The 26645-nt window shown below is 39.1% G+C and overlaps 3 protein-coding genes across 3 annotated transcripts; 2 read left to right on the plus strand and 1 right to left on the minus strand.

Annotated features, from left to right (window-relative positions):
* Positions 1–8635: 8635 nt before the first annotated feature.
* On the plus strand, positions 8636–17598 carry LOC112180562 (ADP-ribosylation factor GTPase-activating protein AGD1-like). Its single transcript, XM_024319118.2, is given in 20 exon segments — positions 8636–8864; positions 9369–9445; positions 9570–9670; positions 10244–10314; positions 10809–10871; positions 11553–11597; positions 12298–12363; positions 12459–12506; positions 12600–12695; positions 12867–12908; positions 13125–13340; positions 13480–13611; positions 13733–13945; positions 14052–14138; positions 14224–14559; positions 15206–15351; positions 15436–15535; positions 16179–16405; positions 16407–16670; positions 17189–17598. Coding segments are annotated over 20 exon segments (2490 nt in total). The 5' UTR covers positions 8636–8819; the 3' UTR covers positions 17304–17598.
* A 354-nt stretch (positions 17599–17952) lies between these two features.
* LOC112176944 (pentatricopeptide repeat-containing protein At5g61990, mitochondrial) lies at positions 17953–21863 on the minus strand. Its single transcript, XM_024315087.2, has 2 exons — positions 18486–21863; positions 17953–18349 (listed from the first exon to the last, which is right to left on the minus strand). The coding sequence occupies exon 1, from the start codon at positions 21740–21742 to the stop codon at positions 18683–18685; it is 3060 nt and encodes a 1019-aa protein (XP_024170855.1). The 5' UTR covers positions 21743–21863; the 3' UTR covers positions 17953–18349; positions 18486–18682.
* Positions 21864–21904: 41 nt separating this feature from the next.
* LOC112177334 lies at positions 21905–24097 on the plus strand. The gene is made up of 3 exons (XM_024315631.2): positions 21905–22181; positions 22744–22932; positions 23982–24097. The coding sequence occupies exons 1-3, from the start codon at positions 21924–21926 to the stop codon at positions 24063–24065; spliced, it is 531 nt and encodes a 176-aa protein (XP_024171399.2). The 5' UTR covers positions 21905–21923; the 3' UTR covers positions 24066–24097.
* The last annotated feature ends 2548 nt before the right edge of the window (positions 24098–26645 follow it).

Below are 26645 nucleotides of genomic sequence, written 5' to 3' on the forward strand. Positions count from 1 at the left end.
GCCTCATTTGAACTGGTGATTCTTCCACTAAAGAAGAGCTTCGGCACCAAGGCCATTAACACACAGAATGTTCTCGAAACTTCCAGGCATACAAAGCTAGGTTTGCTGCAAATGACTATTATATATACGGGCATCATCACCAGGGTTGTCAAGGAACAGGGAGTCTGCTGAGATTCCAGTTCAGGCTGCAATTAATAATGAGCTCTCTAAGCCTGTGGTTTCCCAAATATTGAATATACAATCCCCAAGCCACAGGTCCCCTATGGCCGACATGTTCCATTCAACATTGTAATCAGAGTACCGTGGCAGTAGTAACTTATATTCTTCAATCCTCTATAAGGTTTTGTATAAATCTTCTAATTAAGTGCTCACGGGGTTCCATATTCTTGAATGCCTAAGATCAGATTTTGATTTAGCAAGCCAAAAGCGACATGATACAATGATGAATATCATACTCTTTTGTATTGTTCAAAATTAGATGCTTGGAAATCCATTTGCTATTACAGATGTTTTGTCCAGTGGTTATTATAGCCTAAAAAAAAAAAAAATGGAGAGAGAGACATTCACAAAATCATTCATAAGCTTAATTTGTGGTGTCACCTATATATATATAAACCACATCAGGTCTCATTATTAAGTGCTTTTAATCACTGAAACCTGAAAGATAGAGATTTGATCCTTTGCAATTGTCCATGCTCAAACAAGTTTAAGAACATAGATTTTGAAAGGATCGATCTAATGGATCGCATGTTGCACACACTATTAGTTTTTTAATTATGTGGAGGGGGCAAGGAGACTTTGGAATACCATATCCAAGGGTCGCCTTTTGCCAATTGGGAGCAAACAGCTATGGGACCAAAAATCATCACGTTAGTAGTTAACCAAGCCAGTTTTGTCAATTTTCTGATTTGAAAATATAACGATAAAAAATCTAAGATTTCATGACAACTTACAAACAAAAATAAGATACAGCAAAATAGTAGTATTATCTTAAGCATTATTGATTTCATAAGAGAATAAATGGAAAGAAAATTCTGAATGAACGTATCTCATTTCCTCACGTACTCTTTACTAGTTTTTGCTGTCAAATTTTTTATTGTACTCTTAAACAACATAAAGTTCGGTGATTGAATACCAAACACGTACTATTTAGACATAGCATTTGGTTAATTGTTTAGCTCTGGAACACACTAAATTTGAGTTGGCTTTAGAGAATTCATAAAGTAAACACTGATAGCAAAACTAGAATTCTAATTTCAAGAGATACAACCAATTCACATAACTTTCGAGAACAAAAGTAATTTTCAAAACAATTTGTAGAAAAACAACGTAAGCAAAAGTACAAGAGACTTTGAGGCTTCATCTTCAAACGCCAAATTGTCATAAAACGCGCTTTAAAACCCTATAGCTTATCAAGCAGGGCTTGTAGATTTACAAACTCAAAGGTGATGAAGTCAACTTTTGAAGGCAGAAAGAGTTATGGAGTTTGTAAGTAACTTGGTGGAAATCATCTAAAATTGTGACCAAAATTCATACTCTGTTTAAGTATATTGGTATTGAGAGAGATTGATGAGAGAAGTGTGTTTCATTATAGAGAATAGGAGCCCTATATATAGGGATTACAAAGTGCATAATCTAATGTTACAAGGAATACCAATCCGTGTAGGATTGGGAAATCTAGAACCTTCTCTCCTATTCCTATTCCTAGTTTGATAAGGCACACTAAACTTGATTTTCCTTCAACACTCCCCCTTGTGCCGCTCAAACTTGGTGGTGACGCTTCATCCGTTGCCTCGTTAAAAACCTTGCCAGGTAACAAAAACCCTGTGGGACAAAAATAATCCTGGTTGAAGGACAAAAAGAGCACAACACGTCCTTCACTCTTCGAGATCGAACATGTAGACATCATAACTCCCCCTGATGTCGATATCTCCCCCTGATTGCTACAATCGTGGGAGTTCGGATAACTTTCTCAATCCGATGCTCTTCACATGTTTCTCGAAGGTGGATTTAGGTAACGACTTAGTGAATAAGTCCGCTACATTATCCTCTGATCGGATTTGATTCACTTCAATCTTTAGAAGTGATTGTTGTTGCTGATTATAAAAGAACTTAGGCGATATATGCTTGGTGTTGTCGCCCTTGATGAAACCTAACTTCATTTGTTCAATACAAGCTGCATTATCCTCATAAATGCATGTAGGTTCATCTGTGGTAGACTTCAAACCACAACTTCCTTGAATGTGTCGAATTACAGACCTTAACCATACACATTCACGTACAGCTTCATGTAGAGCAATAATCTCTGCATGATTTGAGGAAGTAGCAACAAGGGTCTGTTTCGTAGACCTCCAAGATATCGCAGTGCTTCCCATGGTAAAGACATAACCTGTTTGGGAGCGACCTTTGTGAGGGTCAGAGAGGTACCCTGCATCAGCAAAGCCCATCAAGACATCATTGTCGTTTTGATGGAGGGAGATAGGAGGACGCCGGCCACTATGAGCGGCGGCGGCGCCGGCGCCGACAACATGGACGGGGGCGTTTTGCCTTTTTGGGTCCGATCCCAATTTTCCGTCATTCCTTTTCTCTCTGTAGGGATAGAATAGGCCCATATCAATCGTACCTCTTAGGTATCGAAAGATGGTCTTTACACCAATCCAATGGCGGCGTGTTGGCGCAGAGCTGTGTCGAGCTAACAAGTTCACTGCGAATGAGATATCCGGTCTTGTGCATTGAGCTAAGTACAATAATGCGCCTATTGCACTTAAATAGGGCACTTCGGCCTCTAGGGGTTCTTCGTCCTCATCCCTTGGACGAAACGGATCTTTTCCGGGCTCAAGACTACGGCCGATCATGGGAGTACTCGCAGGCTTTGTATTATCTTCATTAAAGCGCCTTAGAATTTTCTGAGTATATGCAGACTGATGGATCAAAATCCCATCACTACGGTGCTCGAGTTCTAAACCGAGACAAAACCGTGTTTTCCCAAGATCTTTCATCTCAAATTCGGATTTCAAGTAATTAGCAGTTTCCTTTAACTCATCTAGAGTTCCAATTAGGTTCATGTCATCGACATAAACTGCTACGATTGCAAATCCGGAACTTGTTCTTTTAATGAACACGCATGGGCATATTTCATTGTTAATATATCACTTCCCAATCAAGTAGTCACTTAGACGGTTATACCACATCCGTCCAGATTGTTTTAATCCATATAGTGAGCGTTTTAATTTTATTGAAAACGCGCTCCGTGGTTTAGAGCCACTTGATTTGGGTAATTGAAGTCCATCTGGAACCTTCATATATATCTCTGAATCTAGATCCCCATAGAGATATGCTGTAACCACATCCATAAGCTGCATGTCAAGTTTTTCGGAAACTACCAAACTGACAAGGTAGCGGAACGTTATAACGTCCATTACCGGAGAATATGTCTCCTCGTAGTCGATTCCAGGGCGTTGTGAGAAACCTTGCGCCACAAGGCGGGCTTTATATCTTACCACCTCATTTTTCTCATTACGCTTTCTAACAAAGACCCATTTATGGCCAACAGGCTTTACACTTGGGGGTGTCTGCGTTACAGACCCAAATACCTGTCTTTTTGTTAGTGAATCCAATTCAACCTGGATCGCATCTTTCCATTTAGGCCAATCTGCTCTTCGTTGACATTCTTCAACAGAGCGAGGTTCGATATCATCATATTCTATAATCCCTTTCGCAATATGATATGCAAATGCATCATCAATTGCCATAGAATTTCTATCCATCATCTCATGTACACTAGTGTAATTTATGGAGATCTCTCTATTCTCTGGAGTTGGTTCTGACATTGGAGCATCCCCCAATGATGTCTCTTGGACATAACCATAATCCGAAATATTCTCATGAGATGGATTATTTATATCGATGATTAATGGATTATTCTGTGCCAAACTCGCTTTCTTTCTTGGGCGAGAATCCATCGAACCTATGGGCCTCCCGCGCTTCCTGGCAGGAGCCGTGGGCCTAGCCATAACGTCACCATCATTGAGAGATGGGACGTTGGCGCCATGCTCATGCACTCTTGAGTTGGCGTCATGTCCTCTACTTTTAGGGACATCAATCCTTGCAGGCACGTTTGCAGCAGGTATGTGTGATCTCGTCACTTTAGCGATATCAGAAAACGCATCAGGCATCGATTCTGCTACGTTCTGAAGATCGAGAATTCTCCGCACTTCAATTTCGGACTGTGCGGTTCGGGGATCAAGATGAGACAGAGTGGGAACAGACCACGACAATTCCTGTCGTTCCTGTTGAACATTTATGTTCTTATCTCCCCCTAACGATGGGAAGACTGTCTCATCGAAGTGACAATCCGCAAATCTTGCGGTAAAGAGATCGCCTGTCAAGGGTTCTATGTAGCGGATAATCGTTGGAGAATCATAACCAACGTAAACGCCTAATCGTCGTTGAGGACCCATTTTGGTGCGCTGTGGAGGCGCAATTGGCACATAAACTGCACACCCAAATATGCGTAAGTGTGAGACATTAGGCTCATACCCAGTCACCATCTGGGACGCAGAAAAGGGTTGAGTGGCAGTAGGCCTCAGACGAATAAGCACGGCTGCATGCAATATTGCATAGCCCCAAGCAGAAATAGGGAGATTGGTGCGCATTACCAATGCCCTAGCGACCATTTGTAGTCGTTTAATGGCGGCTTCTGCGAGACCATTTTGGGTGTGAACATGAGGAACAGGATGTTCAACAACAATCCCAATGGACATGCAATAATCATCAAAAGTCTTTGATGTAAACTCTCCAGCATTGTCTAATCTTATAGACTTAATAGGATGATCAGGGTGGTGAGCCCTTAACTTAATTATTTGTGCTAGGAGTTTAGCAAATGCAGCGTTCCTTGTGGACAATAACATGACATGTGACCAGCGTGTCGATGCATCAACCAATACCATAAAATATCGAAATGGTCCGCATGATGGTTGAATAGGTCCACAAATATCACCTTGGATTCTTTGCAAGAATGGTATATTTTCTTTGGTGTCCTTTGCATAGGATGGTCTCGATCCTAACTTTGCTAAAGAGCAGGCTTTGCAGAACGAATAATGGGCTTTAGAAATAACCAATGAGGATTTTGGTTGAGCCATGAAGTCACTTTTGACTTTAGAAGCAGAAATTGGAGTCAGGGGAGCAGGGGTGGCGTCAAAGCCACCCTGGAGCCGCAGGGGGATGGCGGCGCCGGCTAGTGGTGGCCGGACTTGAAGGGGGAAGGCGCCGTGGGGCGCAGGTGCTCTTCCTTGATCCAAATTTCGATTGTTACTTCCTTTCGTTCTGAAAAAGGGATGTCCGTGTGAAGTCTTTAATATACAGATCATCATGTCACGACCTGGGTGTCCCAAACGGTCGTGCCAAAGCCTATATGTGTCGGAATCCCATAAATCATCTCTCATGACATGGTTGGATTCAATGACTCGAATAGTGGTTGCATACAACCCACTAGAGCGACACATAAGTTTCTCTAAGACTCGTTTATGTCCGTAGTCATTAGAGGTGATGCAAAGGAACTCTTGTCCATTCTCACAATGTGTTTCCACATGAAAACCATTGGCTCTTATATCTTTGAAGCTCAATAGGGTTCTTCCTGCCCTAGGAGCATAAAGAGCTTCGGTGACATTCAAAGTAGTGCCATTAGGCAACATAAATTGAGCTGGTCCTCGACCATGAATCAATTGAGATGGTCCAGCCATCGTAGTCACAGAAGATCGAGTAGGCGCCATCCATAGGAATAGCTGCCTGTTTCGAAGGATGGTATGTGTAGTGGCACTATCCACGAGGCATTCGAGCTCTCCGGGAAACATACTGAAAAATAATAAAGTTCGAATTTAGAATATGTCCAAGACATTTGAATAAAATAAGTCGATACTTTATTAATGATAGCCAATGATTACATCAAAATTTCTTGACTAAAGTCTAATCCAATATAAAATCAAATAGTAGACGAATCGTAGTCACTTAATCCGTTCGGTAATTTCAATTTGGTTGTGACCAGGTAAGGTAAGGCGAGATTTTGGTGGAGCGTTGCTCACTTTTTAAAACCGTTCTCTCAGATCAAACCTTGCCTAGACATCACAAGTACTCTTGAGTACGCCTAGAGGGAAAAAGTTAATACAATAAGTCATTTTATTGATTTAGGGCATAATTGCCATTACATAATTCTTGGAAAAGTAAAGGACTATACTAATCAAAATCTGCAGCATCCTTGTGCAATTCTTTGTCAGATTTGAAGTCCGCTATGGTGAGATTGACGTCGGCATCATCACCATCTTCTTCTATATTTTCGGCAAAATTGGCTTCATGCTCTCTGAAGTCTCTAAATGCCTTGTAATGCGCAGCCAATTGTTTGCTTGCGTTGCATTGTTTGAACCAGTGCTCACTAGATCCACATCGATGACACATGTCATTGTGATTTCCTCCCTTTAATTGAGGTGCATTGTTTGCACTTGGGTGGCGTCCCCCATAGGAGTTGGCGCCATTCCCACGGCCCTGGGTGGTTCCTCCATGTCCTGGAGCCCCACGGCCTCCTCTCCCACGTTGCCATGTATTGCCACGTGATCGTCCTTCATTCTGACGAGTACCTTCCTTTGTAGGGCGGTTATATGGACCAGAACGTCCGTTGTGTCCCTTATTCTTAGGGTTCCGCTCCTTGCGCCCTCCTTTGGGTGCATTATTATAATTCGCTTCATGAACGCTCTTAGTTCCGATAGGCCTTGAATTATAATTCTTCACGAGGATATTATCATGCTTTTCAGCTACAGACATAATAGTAATGAGCTGATGAAATCTCGTGATCCGTCTAGTATCGAATTCCGTTCGATATTGCTTTGAGAGCAAAATTGCTGAGACGGGGAAGGTGGAGAGAGTTTTCTCAATTAGTTCTTGCTCTGTGACGGGTTGTCCACAGAACCCCAACATGGTTTTGAGGCGTAGAACTTCTGAATTATATTCAGCTACAGACTTGAAGTCGGCGAATCGTAGATTGCCCCATTGAACTTTCAAGTCAGGGAGGAGGGTATCCTTGATATTACCAAATCGCTCTTCTAGCGCGACCCATAATTCTCTAGCATCCTTGATTGCCATGTACTCCAGTCGAAGTGATTTATCCATGTGGCGCCTCATCAAGATGAGGGCGGTGGCATTGTTCGTAGCCGTACGCTCAAATATGAGAGTAGGATTAGGAGCTTGAATTAAGGGTAGGATCCCTTTTGAAGTGAGATGGTGCTCAACATCCGTGGCCCAACTATGATATTCCGAGCTAGTTGAGGTAAGTGCAGGAAAGTCAAGTTTCGACATCCTGAAATAAGAAGAAGAAATATATTAGTTTCGGAGTTAAAACTTCCACGACAACTAAATATTTAAGATTTCCGAGCTATGCTACCAAGAAATCGATTTCCAAGAAAATTGGATTAGACCGAAACAATGATGTTTATAAGGTCATAAATCGATGCTTGCGGACGCTCTTAGTCCGAAGTCTTACGAACGCTCTTAGTTCGTTAATTGCGTGAATCCCCACGATTCCGCTTTTCAATGATCGAACCCACGTTATAAGAAAGGTGGGATGAAGAAGAAGGGAGGTTTTTAAGTCCCCGAGAAAAAGAAAGAATTTCAATTTAGGAACTTTAAAACTTACTCTATTGGATACTTACTTTTTGGTTTTGGATCACGCGCGTGTCGATGCAGGCGTGATGGAAATAAGCGAGTCGAGTAAAGGTGTGCAGTGGTGCACGGCAGCAGGGGCTGCAGTGGCAGTGAGTTGCAGGTGTGCTGCAGGGGCAGCAGGGGGTGCAGGGGCTACGGGCGCGAAGTAGGCAGGCCGGTTGCGGGGCAGCAGTCGTTGCGGGAAAGGCAGCAGCGAACGCAGGTGTGCGTACGGGCTGCGGGGGCAGGTGTGCGCGGGGCAGCAGATGTGCGGCAGAGCTGCAGGAGCAGCAGGGCAGCGACGCGGGGCTGCAGACGCACGGGCGCGCAGGAAAGGCAGGCAGCAGGGCTGCAGGCGCACGGGCGCGCAGGCAGACGCGCGCAGGGGCGCGTAGCGCAGGGCAGACGCGGTGGGGGCTCGGCTAGCACGGGCTAGGGGCTGCTGGGTAGTCGGCACGCAGGTAGAGTGCTTGCGGCAGAATTTTGGCAAAGGAAGTTTTGTGGGTTTTTTTTTTCTTTTTGGCTAGAGTCGTGCTGATAACGTGTTTAAGTATATTGGTATTGAGAGAGATTGATGAGAGAAGTGTGTTTCATTATAGAGAATAGGAGCCCTATATATAGGGATTACAAAGTGCATAATCTAATGTTACAAGGAATACCAATCCGTGTAGGATTGGGAAATCTAGAACCTTCTCTCCTATTCCTATTCCTAGTTTGATAAGGCACACTAAACTTGATTTTCCTTCAACATACTCAATAAACTTAACTAATGGCTGATTTTGGGGCCTTGCATAGTGGGAAGTTAGTGGTCGTCATTAATACACAAAATAAAGAAAACCGGCATTAATGAATTAAATAGACAATTGAAATGAAAAGGCGGGTGACTTGTAATTTCTTTTTGTATAAAATTTTAATTTTAAATTTTAGTGACTGCCATGAAAAATCGCAGACACCTTCATCTTCCAACTGCACAAACCTCTCCTTGTCTAACAAAAACTTTTCCAAAAAAGCAAAGAAATTTCTGAAGCTCTGTTACCATTTTTGCATTGCCAACATTGAAGCTCTCTCTCTCTCTCTCTCTCTGAATTGAAAACCAAAGGAGAAGCAGAGCTCTGCATCAAAACTCAAACATGACTTTCGCAAAGCTCGATGATTCGCCAATGTTCCGCCAGCAGGTTCCTTTTTTCTTCAATTTTTTTTGCTTCTGTTTATCATAAAGTTTCAATCTTTCTCTGGTTTAATCCGCTGTAAATGCCATAGAACGAAAAAGCTCAAAACTTCACAGCTTTTGGTAAATTTATAGTTAAGAGGGTGTGGCATTTTAGAATGGTATCAGATAAATGCAGATGATGAACCATTTTCTGCGTAATGAATAACACAATGGCGTTTTTTTGGTGCCTAATTCAAAGTTATGTTTAAGAAGGAAGAGGCACCTAAAATTTGAGATATGGTAAAAAATCTGATACTTTATGGTAACAGTGTGAAACACGGAGATGATTTGGTAATGTGATCTTTAATGGAGTTGATGCGTTGGTGGTTCATTAGTACAAGATGAGGAAAGTTAGTAATTTACTCTACAAACAGTACGTAGTTATGTTTGAGTCTTAGACATATGCATTGCGGTGCTTGAACACTAGACACTTGAAGTAAGCTAATTGATGTGTTGTTTTCCGAAACAGTTGCAAGGCTTGGAAGAGGGGGCAGAGGCATTGAGGGGAAGGTGTTCTAAGTTTTACAAAGGATGTCGAAAGTACACGTAAGCTTGCACTATCACCTCACTAGCTCCTTATGTTTTCCATCGTCCTTTGGCCTTCACTATGACATTGATATACTAGATGCCCTTGAAATATCTTAGAATTTTAATCCACTTGAATTTTCAGAGAAGGGCTTGGAGAAGCATACGATGGGGAAATTGCTTTTGTAACTGCCCTTGAAACTTTTGGGGGAGGGCATGGTGATCCTATTTTTTCAGCAATGGGGGGTATGTTCTGGTATCTTTTTTATTCCCTTGAAATATGGTTATAGAAATAATAATATTTAACCTTATGGTACGCTTACTTGAAAATAGTAAACGGTTACATACATCCAATTTCTGCTCAGACTCAGACTCAGGCTTGTGCTTATTGTGTTTAGGAACTGTATAACCTTTGATCTCACTGAAATAACCAATAAAATCGTAAAGAACCAATCAATAACAAGTTAAATAGGGAGATGCGTGCAGGAGCAACCTCACTGCGTACCTTTGCAAATCAATAAAGGATGAAATGAGTATAGGAGATTTCAAACCAGGACCTTAGACCACAGAGATGCTACTTTTAAAAGCTGTTCGAGAAATGGTCATAAATATAAATCAAACTCGTTTGAATTTTTTAAGTGCATGTAATGCTTATCATATCAGTTTTGCTCTTTGTTGACTGATCCTGCCTTCCTGACTGTAGTTATGCATTTAGAGATCTGAAAATCATGGCTTTATACTTTTATGTGAGTGATTCTGTCTGATTGTTTGTCATTATATTTTTTGTTAATATTTAAAATTCCAAGTTAATATATGCAGGCCATATCATGACGAATTTCACAATTGCATTGAGAGAAATCGGAACATACAAGGAAGTTTTGCGGTCACAGGTAATAATTGTTTTGTGACGTCATGAACAAAAATGGAATGATATTTGGGAATATACCTTTTTGATGGAAGATTACCTTTGTCTTTTCCTCCTGATACTTATGTATTTGTAAAGTTTGTTGGACATTATTCATTACGAGCATCTTCTTTGCTGCGACTCTGTGAGGGCAGGTTTGTGAGAAGAAAAGTAAAAAACCTTGATTCTTAAAAAATAAATAAAAAAAATAAAAACCTTGATACAATATTTGTCCCTTCAGTTGCTAGCTTTCATTAAATGGATACTATTCTGGTGAACTTCATGTCCACATGTTGATTGCGAAGTGTGTATTCTTTACTTGAGAGACGTTGTGAGAGTTCAGTCATAGTTTCCCACTTTTGTCTATGTATAGGGTCAAGTTAGGTATGGAAATTTTCAACATGACACCATTACCGTATATTGAGTTTTAGTGAGTTGTTCTGATTGACCTTACTGTGCTGAAGTTTCCTATCTTCTCAGGTAGAGCACATGCTAAATGATAGGCTGCTGCAATTTGTAAATGTTGACCTCCAAGATCTCAAGGTACATTACTGTATTATATCAATGGGGTGCCCTGAATCTTGGCAGTTGTGTTTCTTTTTCAGCAGTCAGCTCTGCAATTCCCCTCTCAAGTCTCAGTTTCTAGGTTGTTTGAAAAATCTTCTATGACATCTTACATGTTGCTAGTTCAGGAATAACATTTCATCTATTAGTCTCCTTTTTCTGTTGGTCATTTTCCCACAATATATTAGAGACAGAGATAGAGGTGCTAGTAATCATCATGGTATTCTCAAGTTAACTTGCAATCTCATAGTGCTAACTACAATCCTCATCCTACAGTAAACAAAAAACACATAAAGCATAATAAGTTAATAACCTATAAAACATATCCACCACATCAATAAAGTGAACAAGTTCACCAAACTGCAAAAATGACTAAGGCACTGCAGCTTCCCAAGTCAACTTAGAGGAAAAGGAGAGGGCAGTTACTAAATGGAGAGGTTTAAACAAAATGCAGACACGAACCATAATGGTGCACTCTGGCTTTGTATAAAAAGTTTTTACTTGAGATAATTGGGGTAGGTACATTTGTTTGAACACAACACATACAAATGTTGCTTGGTATTCACATTGCATGGTGTTGGTTTAATATCAGCTGTGTTGCCTTCTTTCTCTCATTTTCTAACCAATTCCTTTTTTCGCTAAAGTATCTTATTGTTGCAGGAAGTCAGAAAGCGTTTCGACAAGGCTTCATTAATATATGATCAGGTAGTGTTAAGTTCCTAAAATTTTGTGCATCATGTGATGTTTGCACAAGATATCTTTTCTATTGCAGATAATTTTCTGCACAAATCTTTTCTATTTCTTCATTTAAACTATGGTATGGTGCAACTGCATGTAATTTTTTAGACCTTAATATCTTTATCCATTCATGATGCCTTGTTTTTGCAAGTAGCAAACTAGCAATATCTGCACCTTCTAATGCTACTGCCAACATAGGTGCTTAAGCTAAGGAGTGTGTGAGAGATTTACAGTGATGGACTTTAATTGAGAAGTAAAGAAGAATGACAGATTTAGAATGATTATGTTTGGTATTAAGCCTTCAGTATATTGATTATATATTTAAAATTTCAGTTAACTATCAATACATCTGTTCAGGTCCCCTATGAAAGTTGGTTTCCATTTTAGCAGATGTCTATTCATATGAGTAGGTCTTAATGACACTGGAGAGAGAGAGAGAAAAAAAAACAGAGAGGGGAAAATAGATGCCATTTTTGTGTCATAAATTCTGAAATTTCAATGGATTTGATAATGAGCATCCAGAAATGCTATTGAAGGGACCGTTTTAAGTTAAATAAGAGCTGACTTGTATAGACAAATAGACAATTGTCTGAACTGAACACAATTAAAGTCCCACCCATGTCTTCTGATTGTGACTGATGAGGTCAATGCCTATTGTGTGGGACAGGCACGTGAGAAGTTTCTGTCATTGAGGAAGAGCACTAGGCTGGATATAGCTGCTAGTATAGAGGAGGTATGTTCAGAATCTGTGAATCATTATGAGCTTAGATAGTTTGGCGTGGGTGACCATTATCCTTCTATATCTAATTTGGTAGAGAGACATTCCAGGAACTGAATAATGCAAGATCCTCATTTGAGCAAGCCCGCTTCAACCTGGTAAGATATGTTTCACAAAGATATTTTGGTTTAAATAAAGGCACAGTACAGAAGCAGTTAGGCTTTCAATGTATAGTTCACTTGTCTCTGCAGGTTACTGCTCTCTCTGATATTGAGGCGAAAAAGAAGTTTGAGTTTCAGGAAGCTGTTAGTGGGGTGATGGATGCTCATCTTCGTTACTTCAAACAGGTACTGACATAAACATGTGATGACTTGTGCTACTGTAGATTTTTTTCTCTTCTTTTCAAAGCAACAGATTTTAGTGATCAAAAGATAGATACAATAAAGAAAGTGGACACAATGCTCAGAATTTAGGAAAGCAACAGAATAATCACAAAGACATTGCCCCTCCTTTTGCAGGGATATGAGCTACTACACACAATGGAACCCTATATTCATCAGGTTTGTATGAAGTACTTCCATTCTTTCTTCTAAGTTACCTTTCTTAATGCTTGATAGTATGCTCTTCTTCTTCTGGGCAAATATAACAACCCTATTTCTCCTTTTTTTCCCTTGATATTTTTCCATCAGAGGCTGCGTACCTTCACATAGTTGGCACCGTCAAATTAATCTCTCTTAGTTGTCAAATTATAAGAGTTTACTTATTTTTTGTTACAGGTTTTGGAGTATGCACAACATACGAGAGAAAGTGCCAACCAGGAACAGATATCGCTTAATGAAAGAATAATAGAGTACAGAAGGCAGATTGATAGGGAAAGTAGGCAGTCCTTACGTGGTGTTCATGGTTGTTTTAGCGGAGATGGTATGCAGACTTTGGCTAGAAGATCAAATAAACTGATAGAGGAAGTGATGCAATCTGCTGCAAAGGGGAAGGTACTTGCAGTTGCAGATATGATATTCCCTCTTTCCCTTTGCATGACTTCCTACTGAAACCAAGCTGTATTTTTTGATATCTTTTAGTCTCCAACTTTTAGTTTTAACTTGCATGCTTATGTCTATTAATACATTTCAGATTCAAACCATTCGTCAAGGATATCTCTCAAAACGGTCCTCCAATTTGAGAGGCGACTGGAAAAGAAGGTATTTCATTCTTGATAGTCGAGGGATGCTGTATTACTATCGCAAACCATGGAACCGGTCATCTGTAAGTCAATATCTGGAGGATGTGTTGTAAAGCTTCTTCATATATATATATATATATATATATATATATATCTCCCACTCCATATTTGATGATAAATTATATTGTTCCTGTCTGGGGGCAGTCTTCTCCGCAGAAGAATAATTCCACCGACTATGGCTCTGGGATTTTGAGTCGATGGCTTTCTTCCCACTATCATGGTGGTGTACATGATGAAAAATCCGTTGCACGTCACACTGTGAACTTGCTGACATCAACAATTAAGGTTGATGCAGACCAGACAGACTTAAGATTCTGCTTCAGGATTATATCACCTTTAAAAATTTACACTTTGCAGGTATTTTTCCTGAACGCATAATGTGGGTTTAGTGTTGCTATTGATTGTAAGGTAAACCTTGATCACATCATATAGCAGTGGATTCTCAGTTTTGTCAGTGCTGCAGGCAGAGAATGCACTCGACCAAATGGATTGGATTGAGAAAATCACTGGAGTAATTTCTTCATTATTGAGTTTCCAGGCACCTGAGAGGGTAATTGTTAATAATGTGCACTCTTAAACACATGAAACCTTGGATTTGCATAGTGCTAAAATGGTTATTATCAATTATTTAGCAGCGTCTGTTAGCTAGCTCTATGGGTAGCGACGATCATTTCTCTGCAAGCGAGAGCAATTCATTAGAAAGTTATCGTGATGTTGATCAGACAGCTATTCAGGACCAGTCACCAAAAATCTTCACTAATAATTATTTGCGTACCTATAGAAGTTTGCAACCGCATAAGCCGAGTGTGAAAACTGAGAAGCCAATTGAGATATTGAGAAGAGTACGTGGTAATGACAAGTGTGCTGATTGTGGGGCACCTGACCCAGATTGGGCATCCTTAAACCTTGGTATTCTTATTTGCATTGAATGTTCTGGTGTTCATCGCAATCTTGGTGTACATGTATCAAAGGCAAGTTCCCTAATTCCAGATTTATATTTGTGAAAATTTTATGGCTGTCAGTTTGTTCAAATGAAAGGTCAAGGTAGGAAGCACCTATCTAATGTTTGATAGGGAAGCTGGAATACCAGCATTAAACTTTTGATTAATAAGCTTGTGAAAGATATAGTCAGCAAGAAATGATTCAGAGTGGATTTCATTTTGTAACAGGCCTTATTCAAGATCCAGCAGGTTTCTTTTGATAGTAATGAGCTTTAAGAGATGTTACTCATCAATTACATAGTTTGTTTAGAGCTGATCTGACCATTCTTAGATGACTTACCTGAGTGAGGCTCTGACAATGTACTCAAATGTGTGTCTGTGCCTTGACAAATGAAACTGGACAATTGAAAAGTAATAATGTATTCAGACTAGTTTCTATTCAAGTATTTTGTATGCTTATTCTAATAAAAGACAAGAAGGTGTAAATGCAATAGAGATGTATAGGTTTGCCAAGTCTTAACTAAAAGCATCCAGAGCAAGTATATCTAAAATGCTTGTCTTTCTATATAGTTGTCTGCGGATTGTGTATCATGTGTATATACAACTCTGCTAGTATGTCATTCTTCAATTTTCTCATTGAGGCAGTTCTTTAAAAAAAAAAAAACCTTTGGTGCAGGTTAGATCACTGACACTTGATGTGAAAGTATGGGAACCGTCTGTCTTAATCTTGTTTCAATCACTGGGGAATACTTATGCAAACTCGATTTGGGAGGAGATGTTGCCTTCAAAAAGTACTTCACAGGCTGATGATATTCTTACTGGGTAAGTAATTCATATTTTGTACTATTTTATATGATTGAAACTGATATTCATGCTGTGCTAATAACTTGTCAGTTTGTGATGTAGTTTTTTCAAGTCTGATAGAAATTCAAATGATCAATCTCTTATGACAAAGCCCTGTTATGATGATCTGATTTCAGTAAAGGAGAGATTTATTCAAGCAAAGGTATTCTTCAGAGCAATTTGCCTACTTCCTTAGGGTGTCCTGTTAAAATTTCCCTTTATAAATAGACTTGATGCAGATGATGATAGGAGAATATCTATTATATTTTTCTTACTTGATTAGAAATAATTGTACATGGAGATAGATTATCTTTAAAAATGTTAATTATATAAAAAATCCTTACTTTGCAAAATGTTTTCTGAGCTACTCTGATCCCCTCTGAAGGCTGCGAACCCCTTTTGATGTCTGTGTACAAGGTTGTGTATGTGTATATAATGACAAAACAGATATGATGGGACAGTGAATGCTCCTTTTGACAAGACAGCCCTACAAACCCCTTTTGATGCTACTTATAGTATCAGTAGCAGGGTTGTCTCGTCATTTTTTTGAGTTCCTCCTACTTGAAGTGATAATGCCTTACCTTATAGATCCATTATACTTGGAAATTTATTTTGGCATGCATATATATAATTTCATCTGTATGCCACTCTATAGGTTTGTTTTTTCTTATTAAAAGGGGGAGAGAGAGAGAGAGAGAGAGAGAGAGAGAGAGAGAGAGAGAGAGAGAGAGATTGTTTCATTGGTAATAAGTCTTATAAACTTGCTGTTTTTAGGACCTAGAACTGAGATTTTCCTCTAACTGCAGTATGCAGAAAAACGTTTTGTTCGCCCCGGAAAGATCAGTCAGAAACTCCACCCTGTGGAGCAACAGTTGTGGAAAAGTGTCTGTACTAATGACAAGCAAGCTGTTTACCGCAATATTGTCAGCTTTGAAGCTGATATTAATGCTGTATGTGGGAAAGCATTATGTGGTATGCCCTTAGAATCTCGAAATGTTACGAAGTGGATGAGTATAAAAGACTTGATATCAATTTGATTGGTTTGCAGATAATTCAATAGACAAGCCTTCCTCAAGTAATTCAAATTTATCAAGTAGAAGTGAAGATCGCCTCATAGAAAACATCCCTGAGGGTTGTTCCCTGCTTCACCTGGCCTGCCAAATTGCTGATATTGGCATGGTGGAGTTACTTTTACAGTATGGTGCAAATATAAATGCTTCTGATTCAAAAGGCCAAACTCCACTCCATTATTGTGTTATGAGAGGGAATCCTGCTATTACAAAGATGCTTCTCATGAGGTAATCCGTTGTTAGTGCATTTGTTGTATATAAGTTACAGACTACTTCCCCTCCCCAACACACACAACACGCACATAGTATGTCAGTAGTTAATTACATTACATATCCTGAAGAAATCTTCAGTGTAATCACAACCTTTTCGGAATTAGCTCATTTAACTTTCTGCATACGTTTGGCTTGTCCATGATTAATTATCATCTTCCCTGCTATTGACTTTTGAGTATGGAATATGCTTCCATCTTTAGACACCCTATTTATCTCTATGACCCGCCTCTCTCTTCTCACTATTAAATGATTTATACTGCTAGCCTGTTCCAAAGTACTATATTTTGATATTAGCTGTCAGGCAAAACCATGGCCTGGTAGGCATCATATTGTAAATCTGTGTATAACGTATTTTTGGGTATAAAAATCTTTTAGTTTTCTTGATAATTATTCACATTTCATTTATTTATGATGATTATGCTGTCCGATAATTGTTAAAGGCCTCTCAAGCTGTCTTACCTATTCAATTGCAGAGGAGCAGATCCTCAAGCCACTGACAGAGAAGGTAAAACACCATGTAAGCTTGTATCAGAGTCAGCCTTGAATGACAATGGGATGCTTTCTATGCTGACAAACTCAGGCAGATGATGGTTCAAATGAGAGGAGAAATTATATATAGCGTAAGGAACTTGAGTACAGATTAAAAATATGGGATTAATCCCTCTTCATAGATGTAGATTAGTTCAGTTTTGTGGCTTGAGGTAAACATAGGAAATTTGATTTGTTTTTACGTTTTCTTCATTTGCTTTCCTGTATAGAATTTTAGGAGGTTAGTAGCAAATTCTTCTGTTGGTGTATATACGATTTCAAATGCATTTCTGCCAGGGAAAAGAACCAGTGCGTGCAAAAAATATGTGAGGTTGAATTTGGGTTGTAAAGTTAAATTATGAATTTAGATCTGCTTCTTTAAGTTCTTGATACTTGATAGGTTATCTGTCTACTATGTATGCTGATTAACTTTTCCATGTTTTTAATATCAAATGAGAGGGAAGAGTTGAACTTCACATTTTGTTGGAGATTAATGTCTTTAGCATACTATTAGGCCACATGCTATTCAACACTTTAAAATAATTTCTGTTTTTTTTTTTTTTTTGAGAAGATTAAAATAATTTCTGTTGACTTCACTCAAAATTAATGTGTTAAAACCTTAAAATCTTAATATCTTATGCGATACAACTTAAAGCATGCTGAAATTGAACACGCTGCCAAGTGCCAACAAAAAGAAAATGAAGACAGATTTCTTTGTTTCGATGACTTTTTCATTTTATATTCATTGCTGAAATCACATTATTACATTCCATAAATTACAAGATGCTTGCTACTTTATGACTCTTAAATTCTGAATAAATTTTCTAAAAAAAAAAATCTGAATAAATGAACATTAAGAAGCAGGCTTTGTTAAGGCATGTAAATATCATCCCAACCAGACCAGGTGGTTTCTTTACAAGCAGAACTGCAAGTCTGCAATTGATTTGGCCACCTCTCTTACTGAGTATCAACATTGCCACCTGTTGCTGTCTTTCATGATCACCCATGGTAATCAACTAATCATCCTGAACAGAGTGTTCCAGTTGACTACCTCGCCAGCAGTCCTTACGTTTTTTATGCCCTCCCCATCCTCAGTACATGAATGTCTGTTTAAATTAAGAGGTAAAAAACTAAATGAAAAGAAAAGAAACTTTTCCAAGCCAATCTGCAGTGGCTTGACAAATATTGAACGAAAAAAAATGTCTTCTATTAACAAACCGAGTGGAACTGAGAAAATTTTACCTTTATAACCTGGGAGTTAACATGTTTGTTGAAGGGGTGCCCACAATCACCGTTTGACAATGAGGAAGCTGCACATTGCAAAAGCAGAGATTTTCCATCACCACAATTTGCTACCCTGCTTGGGCCAGCATTTGTATTTGGTTCATGGACCATGAATAGGACGAGAACCAGTAATTCTACTGTAATCAACTACACTCTTAAGAAATCCCAGAGCTTGCCTCATTTTGTTCTTCATTATTAATTAAGTCGCTTATACTTGTGGACTCCGAAACCCATCCAAACCTGAGCATGCTCTCGAGAATCCTTGCTGCCCTCTCTGCATTCCCTGATTTGTAGAAAAATCCGTGAACTAATGTTTTACATGTAGTGAGACTGAGCACAAATCCCTGCTCTCCCATTTCATCAAGTGACTTCATCACTTTTGAAAATTCTGCCTTTTGGAATAGGGCATTTGCCAGAGCATCTACCACATCACTGTTCAAATTAACACTATTGACCAAACATTCATCCACTAGCTTTAGAGACTTTACCACATCACCTTCTTCGCAATAGGCCTCGACCATCAGACCATAGGTTATTTCATCAGGTTTGAGTCCCCTTGCTATCATTTCCTCGCAAAGAGCAAACATCTTTACTCTGCTTCCAGTGCTGTTGTAGCCCTGCAAAAGTGAAGTGTAGGTTGTAATATTTGCCTGCAGATTCCTTTCCTGCATTTCCAGAAATAGCTCTTCTGATTCCCTCAACAAGCCCTCTTTGCAGAGAGAATCAATCAGAATCGTGTACGTAACATGATTTGGTGTCACATGCTTATCCACCATATCTTCAAACAACTGTTTGGCTTCCATCTGCTTCCCCAATTTACAGAAGCCATCAATCAATGCATTGAAAGAAGAGGTGGCAGCAAGGCCCTTATCCACCACTTCATTAAATAAAGACAAGGCCTTGTCTGTATCACCTGCCATGCAGAACCCATCAATCAGGGTGCAGTAAATGAAACTATCAGTAGGAATCCCATGGAGTTGCATCTCATCTAATAATTGTAAAGCCTCAGTTAATTTTCCAGATTTGCTATATCCGTCCATCATTGTAGCATAAGTCACAGCATTAGGAGTTAAACCCTTTCCTGAAATTGCATCAAACACTTCTCTGGCTCTGTCAATGTCCCCAGACTTGCACAATCCATTAATCAAGCCGTTGTAAGTGACAATGTTTGGTTTAATACATCTCTGAGACATCTGTTCAAGAAGTTGGAAAGACTTCTCTGCATTTCCCTGCTTGCAAAAGCCAGATATGAGAGAGCTGTATGTAAATACATCCGGAACCAAATTCTTGCCAAGGAGCTCAGAGAAGATCCCCATTGCTTCTTCAAGTTTTCCTCTCCTGGAGAGACCATGAATAATGACACTGTATGTTTTGATATCTGGGGTCACCCCGCGTCCCAACATAGATCTAAATGTTGAAAGAGCTTCAACCAAGTTACCCTCTTTGCAGTGTCCTTCAATCAGGGCTGTATAGATAAACTCATTTGGAGCTATACCAGAACCTAGCATCTCCTCGAAATACCTATTCGCGAGTTGCATTTCCCTCTCCTTACAGTACCCGTGAACAAAAGCCCCATAAGTATATGCATTAGGTTTTAATCCTCTCTCAACCATTTCCACCAAATAAGTGTTGGCTTCTTCAAATTTCCTCGCTTTGCATAGGCCAATTACAAGAGAATTGTAGCAAAATACATCAGGAATGACACCTTTTTCACTCATTTCCTTCAATAGTTTTATCGCCTCTTCAAATTTTCTTTCTTGTAGATGACCTTTTATTAGAGTTGTGTAGATAACTCTACCGGGTTTCAAACCCCCAGTGATCATTACCTTCAAAACATTATCAGCCCCTTGTAGATCTCCAGACCGGCAAAGGCCATTGATTACCACTCCACAAGTGACCTCATTGGGTGTCAAGTTCCTTTGCTTCATCTCATTAAGTAATGCATAACCCTTGTTTACATTTTGCTCCCGACAGTACCCATCAATTAAATAGTTATATGTCTGGGTATTAGGTTCAATTCCCATAGCATTCATCTCATTCAAAAGAGACTCTGCCTTCTTCATCTTACCTATTTTACAGATCCCTGCAAAAATCACATTATATGTGACACTGCACAACTTAACTCCTCGAGCGACCATCTCTTCTTTGATCCTCAGGGCCTTATCCACGTTACTTTCTTTCAAGAATCCATCAATCAAAGCAATGTACAAGGTGCGGTCAGGATTCAAACCTATATCATACATCTCGTTCAATACCATCTTTGCTTCTTCTGATCTCTTCTGTCTGCACAATCCATCAACTAGTATTGAATAAGTATACCTATCAGGGGTCAATCCCTTCTCAACCATTGATTTTTTCAACTCAATGGCTTCATCAACAGCCCTACTTGTACACAATCCATCAATCACCACATTGAAGGTACTCAAATTCGGATTACAGCCCTTCTGTACCATCTCAACCAGTAGCCTCTTACCCTGCCTAACATCCCCAAACTTACAATGTGCGTTGATCACATTGCTATAAGTGTAAAAATCCGGCTCAATCTTAGCCTCTAACATCCCATCATACACTTTCCAGAACAGCCTCATCCTATTACCCTTCAACAAGTCATTCAACAGAGAATTACAGCATTCCAATCTGGGCGAAATCCCAACACTCGTAACAGCCAAAAACACATCAGCAGCCTCATAAAACCAACCCCCCATCCTAAACACATTGATCAAAATCTCAAAAACCACCATATCAGACCCCTCAAACCGTCTAAAACACCTAACAACAGAATCCAAAACTTCTAAAGCCGGCTTCCGGGTCCTAACCATTCTCTCCAACACACCACGGGCATGCCCAAAAAGCTTGGAATTACACAAAACAAGAGCCATAATCGAAAAAGAATGCAAATTTGGGAGCACACCCAATTGGGTACCAGACCAATCAAAGAAACTTAAAAGTCTTTCTGGGTCACCAACCTGGTGGTGTTGTTGAAGAACGGATCGAACCACACGAGGGTTTAGCTTCTTGGGAAACCCTGATGAGCTCAACACGGACTCCCACTCTCTGCTTCGCTTCAGAATGGTACAGATTTCCCTCACTGTTTCATCATCCTCTTGCTTTTTACTCTCTGATTGATAACTGCAGCACTGGACCCGAATCAAAAGCCTTGATTTTGGATTACCAATCTGAAATGCAAGGTATCTCCCATGTGAAGCTAAACCCATTTCTCTTCTCTAAGCCAGAGTCACAAAGACTGGAGCTTTTGTTTTTGTTTTTGATTTTTTTGGTCAATAAAGACTGAAGCTTTGAGCAAAGCCCAATATAACAAACACAAACGACGTCGTTCCCATTTTGCCCATTTAATCATAATTTGATCTGTTCTAGTTGAATTGCACTGTTGAATTGATGAGAATGATGAACTGGGTGAGGCAGAGAGGGCTGGTTTCTATAGGGAGGCGATTGCATACCTATGATGGGCCAAGTGAGAGCTTGAAGATGAAGATGGCGGAGTTGGAGAAGATGAGGAAGAGCAAGAGCTTCAAGAAACGAAAGAACAGAGTGTTCGTTGAGGTTCCGGAGCCTTTGACGTACTTAGACACAGCCACCATGCCCATGTACCTCGCCGCTGCCGGAATAGCTCTCTTCGCTAAGCTCCTCATGATGGTAAAAAAATAGAGTACATTATCTTTGATTGTTTCCACAACCCAGTTGTTTGTTTGCTCTCTGTTGCCTAAAGTCCGTGTCTTGTTGTCACTTTGTTTACAAGAATTTGCTTCCTGTTGAATATGTGATGCTGCCATTTTTGCTAAGAGTTGCAGGGTTGTTTCAATGTTAGGATATGAATTCTGTGCTGCTTGTGTTTTGCAAGAAACAATTGCTGCATTTAGTGATTGCATTAGGGTGTCAGGTTATGATGATTCCTGCAATGTTGTTTTACTTTTTTGGCTCATTGTTGTTGTTTAAGTTTGAGAATTGAGCTGCATTGAACAGTAGTGATGAAAATGGCAAAGTACCTGTTACTTTTTTTTGTTTGATTTTGAGGAGGAAGTAAAGTAAACAAAATGCTTAGGATCCCTTTTAAGTGTCAAGATTTTTATTTCGTACTTCTTTGGCAGTAAAGAGGGTGTAGCTTGCCGATTACCTTGTGTTGTTGATAATGATTTTGGGGTAGCTTGGTTCGCTAGTTTATGATGTGATTTATGTGACTGATCTCTTATGCTGGCAGTATGATGACTCAAGGTCGCAAGAATTGATTGAACGCAAGATAAGGAATGCTCCTGCTGATCAAGGCACTGTTCGGATGCTCAGTCGTGAGGAATGGGAAGAAATTCGAGCACAGAGGCCGAGGACTCCGTTTGAATCCAAGCTTGCTCGTCCAAATGCCCGTCTAAGAACTGGAGAACCAGTGCGCATGGTGAGTTACAAATAAAATTTATACTCTTATACAATGGTTCTGTGGGAAAGAAAAAAAAAGGTAGTCTCGCTGATGGGCATATGCAGTGAAAAACAGTATAGCGGCTCACGTTTTATACTGCTGGTACTAGTTCAAACAATGAGCCATTCAGTTTTAGCTAGATATTCAAACATGCCTAAATTGTACTTGAGAAGAAACCACATCTTTTATCGTTTTGTTCTTTTAGCTTATTGGTCATATCCCATTTGGATATTTACATATCTAAAACTGAACTAATTGGATGATGTTACGTTACTGCGTTGCTGCTGGTAATAACTATCTTCTCTACCTTTGTTTCAGTATTTTGTTTTAACTATTTCTTTGCTCTTTTTTGTTCTTGGGATTATACATGGTTTCCCAGTTCTTATGGTATGTCAGTCTAGGTGCTCACCCACTTAGAGTGATAAAGTATTAATAATATCATCAGCTGTTCTTTGATCTGCTTCCAACTGTTTTATCTCTCTTTCATTTTTTGGGTTGATATTGTGTGCTGTTAAAGACTGTTCTTACGAATAGCTTACTCAATTCAGATGCTTTATTGTACTTTAAGCATCCATCAGTTTAGTTGGATCATAGTACTTGAATAGCTTCCGAGTCACTTATTTTGTGTTATAAACTTGCTGTCAGTAACTGCTATGGTCAGTATTGTGCAGTAGACAATGACTCCAATAACAAAATGCTTCATGTTATCATAATTTTGTTTCCTTTGCTGTCTTTTCCTGAGCATTAGACAAGTCGCGAATTATTTTACTCAATGTAGCCTAATCACATAACTGTCTGTGACTATAATGGCACATATACTGTATCAGAATGTAGCACAATCATAGATCGTAAACCATATGATTTTGATGGATTTCCTGAAAGAACATTAAAGTAAGAGAGATATATTCTATTGGCCGGATTAGTATTGTTGTCTGTACTCTGTAGTAATTATGTTAATCCAAACTTCATGTTTTGCTTTCAATGGGTGAAGAAATGCTTATGTTTATACTTGTTCTCTGTTTTTGCAGGAGGATTTGAAAGATTGGACAATTGATGTGTTCACGGATGCATTTGCTCGGGCTGAAGAAAGTGTTAGACATGGTTCCAAGTGACTTGTCCCTATACTTTTGAGTAGTATTACATGGTCAAAAGTGATATGATCTGAGGTATTGATATGTTGATGGCACATCCAATAATCATATACTGAGTTCTACAATGGTATGTCAGATAATCAAAGCACTTACCAGCTAACTTATACCATCTATGAGGTTCTGAAATAATCTTTCTGACAAACCACATGGTTATGGTGACTATTGTTACAAAAGGATGATTTAAGTTGCTGTAACATCTGGAACCCTGAGATAGTATTACTATATGTGAAAATCTTTCAGAGTTTCTGAGAAACACGTCTCTTCTTTTACTTCATTTCCATTAAGTTGTGTATTTATGGTCCTTTTGTGATATCCCCAAACATGTTCTTTAAAATTTCATATGCGCATAATATGATTGATTCACCTGCCAATCCCAAAATGTAGGATACAATCCCCAATTGGGTACCCGCAAGTCACAATCGACCTCCACCCTTTCCCCTTGGCTATTTTGGCCTTCACTCCCCCAAATGATTTGAAAGGAACAAAACATTTGAGGAGCCTCAATTCTTAATGCGTAATCTGTAACACAACATGTAGCAAACTGCATCAGGTAAAGCCTTTGTATAATGTTGGCTTTCCAGAGGCAGGGATCTTGGCCTGCACTGGTAAAGCCTTCATCATATTTGCCATCTTCATGGTCAAAGAAACCTGCCACTACCCTCTATATGTTAGACCTGCTTCTGACACATTTTAAACTGTTGCTTGCCACCAAAGTTTTTACCAGTAAAATTTCAAAGCCAGAGCGATTGGCACTAGCTTCAAATACCAGTGCTGTGGGTCTGCAATATCATCCTTGGTGAACTGAACTATTCCCACTAACCCTTTCAAAAGTCAAGATATCATCGATTTATCGTACCATGAACTGTAAAGTAACAGAAGGTCATGGTTTCCAACTCCTTACATCAAAAGGAGAATTGCACTTCAAGATCAAAACTCTCTTCAGAAAGCCTCATAACACGGCCATTGTGCAAAGCAGCCATTGAGATTTTGAATATACTTATCTCCTAATAAGTGTTCCACCTTGCCCTCGACGGAAAGACAATCAAATAATTCTCAATTGGTTATTTGTAAATCCGAGAGGGCTAACTCTTCCCTCTTAATTGAAATTGTATTGAAAGAAAAGAAAGGTACAAAAGGAAGAGGCACTAGGCCAAAACCACTTCCATGAGACACGAATAAATATGGAAAGTACAGATATAATTGTCAACTATAACTAACAATTTTCTTATCCAAAAAAAACTATAACCAACAATCTGAAAAAAATCAAAAGGACTAACTAAAGCGATAATTAGTACGCATAGACAGCTCCCTATCACAAATCCCAGTAACAAAGTTAGGCAGATTACGCCACCAAATAGAACCAATATTAGTAACACCATAATCCGCAAGATTATCAGCCAATGCATCGTCTTCTCTGAATACATCTTTGAAGACATGAGTTACCTTAAAATATATGGTTGAAATAAAAGCCTTGCAATTTAATCACACTACTTTCAGCTTCCGAGAGATCAAACTTGAAGCAGTGCACCACAATAGCTGAATCTGTCTCAAGCCTAGTTTAGTCCAACCACATGCCTTGGCTACACCGAGTGCATCAAAATGGCAGTGGTGTGTGTTTTTATAGGAATATCGGTTCCCGTTGACTCAACAATGAAGATGATGGTTCTAGAGTGGGATTGAGTCATTAAAAATGAAGAAATATATTGAATTCGACACGTGGATCATATTATAGAATAGGGAGAAATATCACTTTGATCATCGAACTATGGCTCGTTCGACACTTTGGTCATCCAATTTTTAAAAACTTCATTTTGGTCATCGAACTATATCACCGTATATCACTTTGGTCATTCCGTCAGTTTTCTTTGTTTTCTCTGTTAACTCCAGGGGTATTTTGGAGATGAAATGTTTTACCCGCCATTTTTATAACTTAATCCAATTTTCCCCGCCTAAACATAAAACTTCATCCAATTTTGCCAACTTTTTCCTCCTTTTATTCATGCATTCATCATCAATAATCAAAGCATGCAACAAAGAAAAATAATCGAGTCAGAGAATGATTCAAAGTGAGGGAATATAAGCGGAAGAAAAATATTGATTTAATAAATTAAGGAATTATAAAAGGAGGGAAAAGTTAGTAAAATTGGATGAAGTTTTATGTTTAGGCTGGAAAAGTTGGATTAAGTTATAAAAATGGCGAGTAAACCTTTAAATCTCCAAAATACCCTTGGAGTTAACAGAGAAAACAAACAGAATGACCAAAGTGATATGTGATGATATAGTTCGATGAACAAAATGAAGTTTTTAAAAGTTGGATGACCAAAGTGTCGAGCAAAGCCATAGTTTAATGACCAAAGTGATATTTCTGCCTATAGAATATACATCTCTATTTTACTTGACTAAACAAAACATTGTTTGTTGTATATTAAATTAGACACGTGGTTCAAACTAATTAAAGACAATACATCTCTATCATCTCTATTGACTAACAAACCATTGTTAATTGAATCTACTCAATCATCTGTAAACTCAAAATAAAAA

The sequence above is a fragment of the Rosa chinensis genome, chromosome 7 (assembly GCF_002994745.2).
Source record: "Rosa chinensis cultivar Old Blush chromosome 7, RchiOBHm-V2, whole genome shotgun sequence".
In the NCBI taxonomy this organism is placed as follows: Eukaryota; Viridiplantae; Streptophyta; class Magnoliopsida; order Rosales; family Rosaceae; genus Rosa; species Rosa chinensis.

Bases quoted from the DNA above. Each gene is read 5' to 3' on its own strand.
- LOC112177334 (XM_024315631.2), top strand. From the start codon at position 21,924: ATGAGAATGATGAACTGGGTGAGGCAGAGAGGGCTGGTTTCTATAGGG. The intron at 22,182-22,743 runs GTAAAAAAATAG...TTATGCTGGCAG, and splicing joins TCGCTAAGCTCCTCATGATG to TATGATGACTCAAGGTCGCA. The intron at 22,933-23,981 runs GTGAGTTACAAA...CTGTTTTTGCAG, and splicing joins CTGGAGAACCAGTGCGCATG to GAGGATTTGAAAGATTGGAC.
- LOC112176944 (XM_024315087.2), bottom strand. From the start codon at position 21,742: ATGGGTTTAGCTTCACATGGGAGATACCTTGCATTTCAGATTGGTAAT.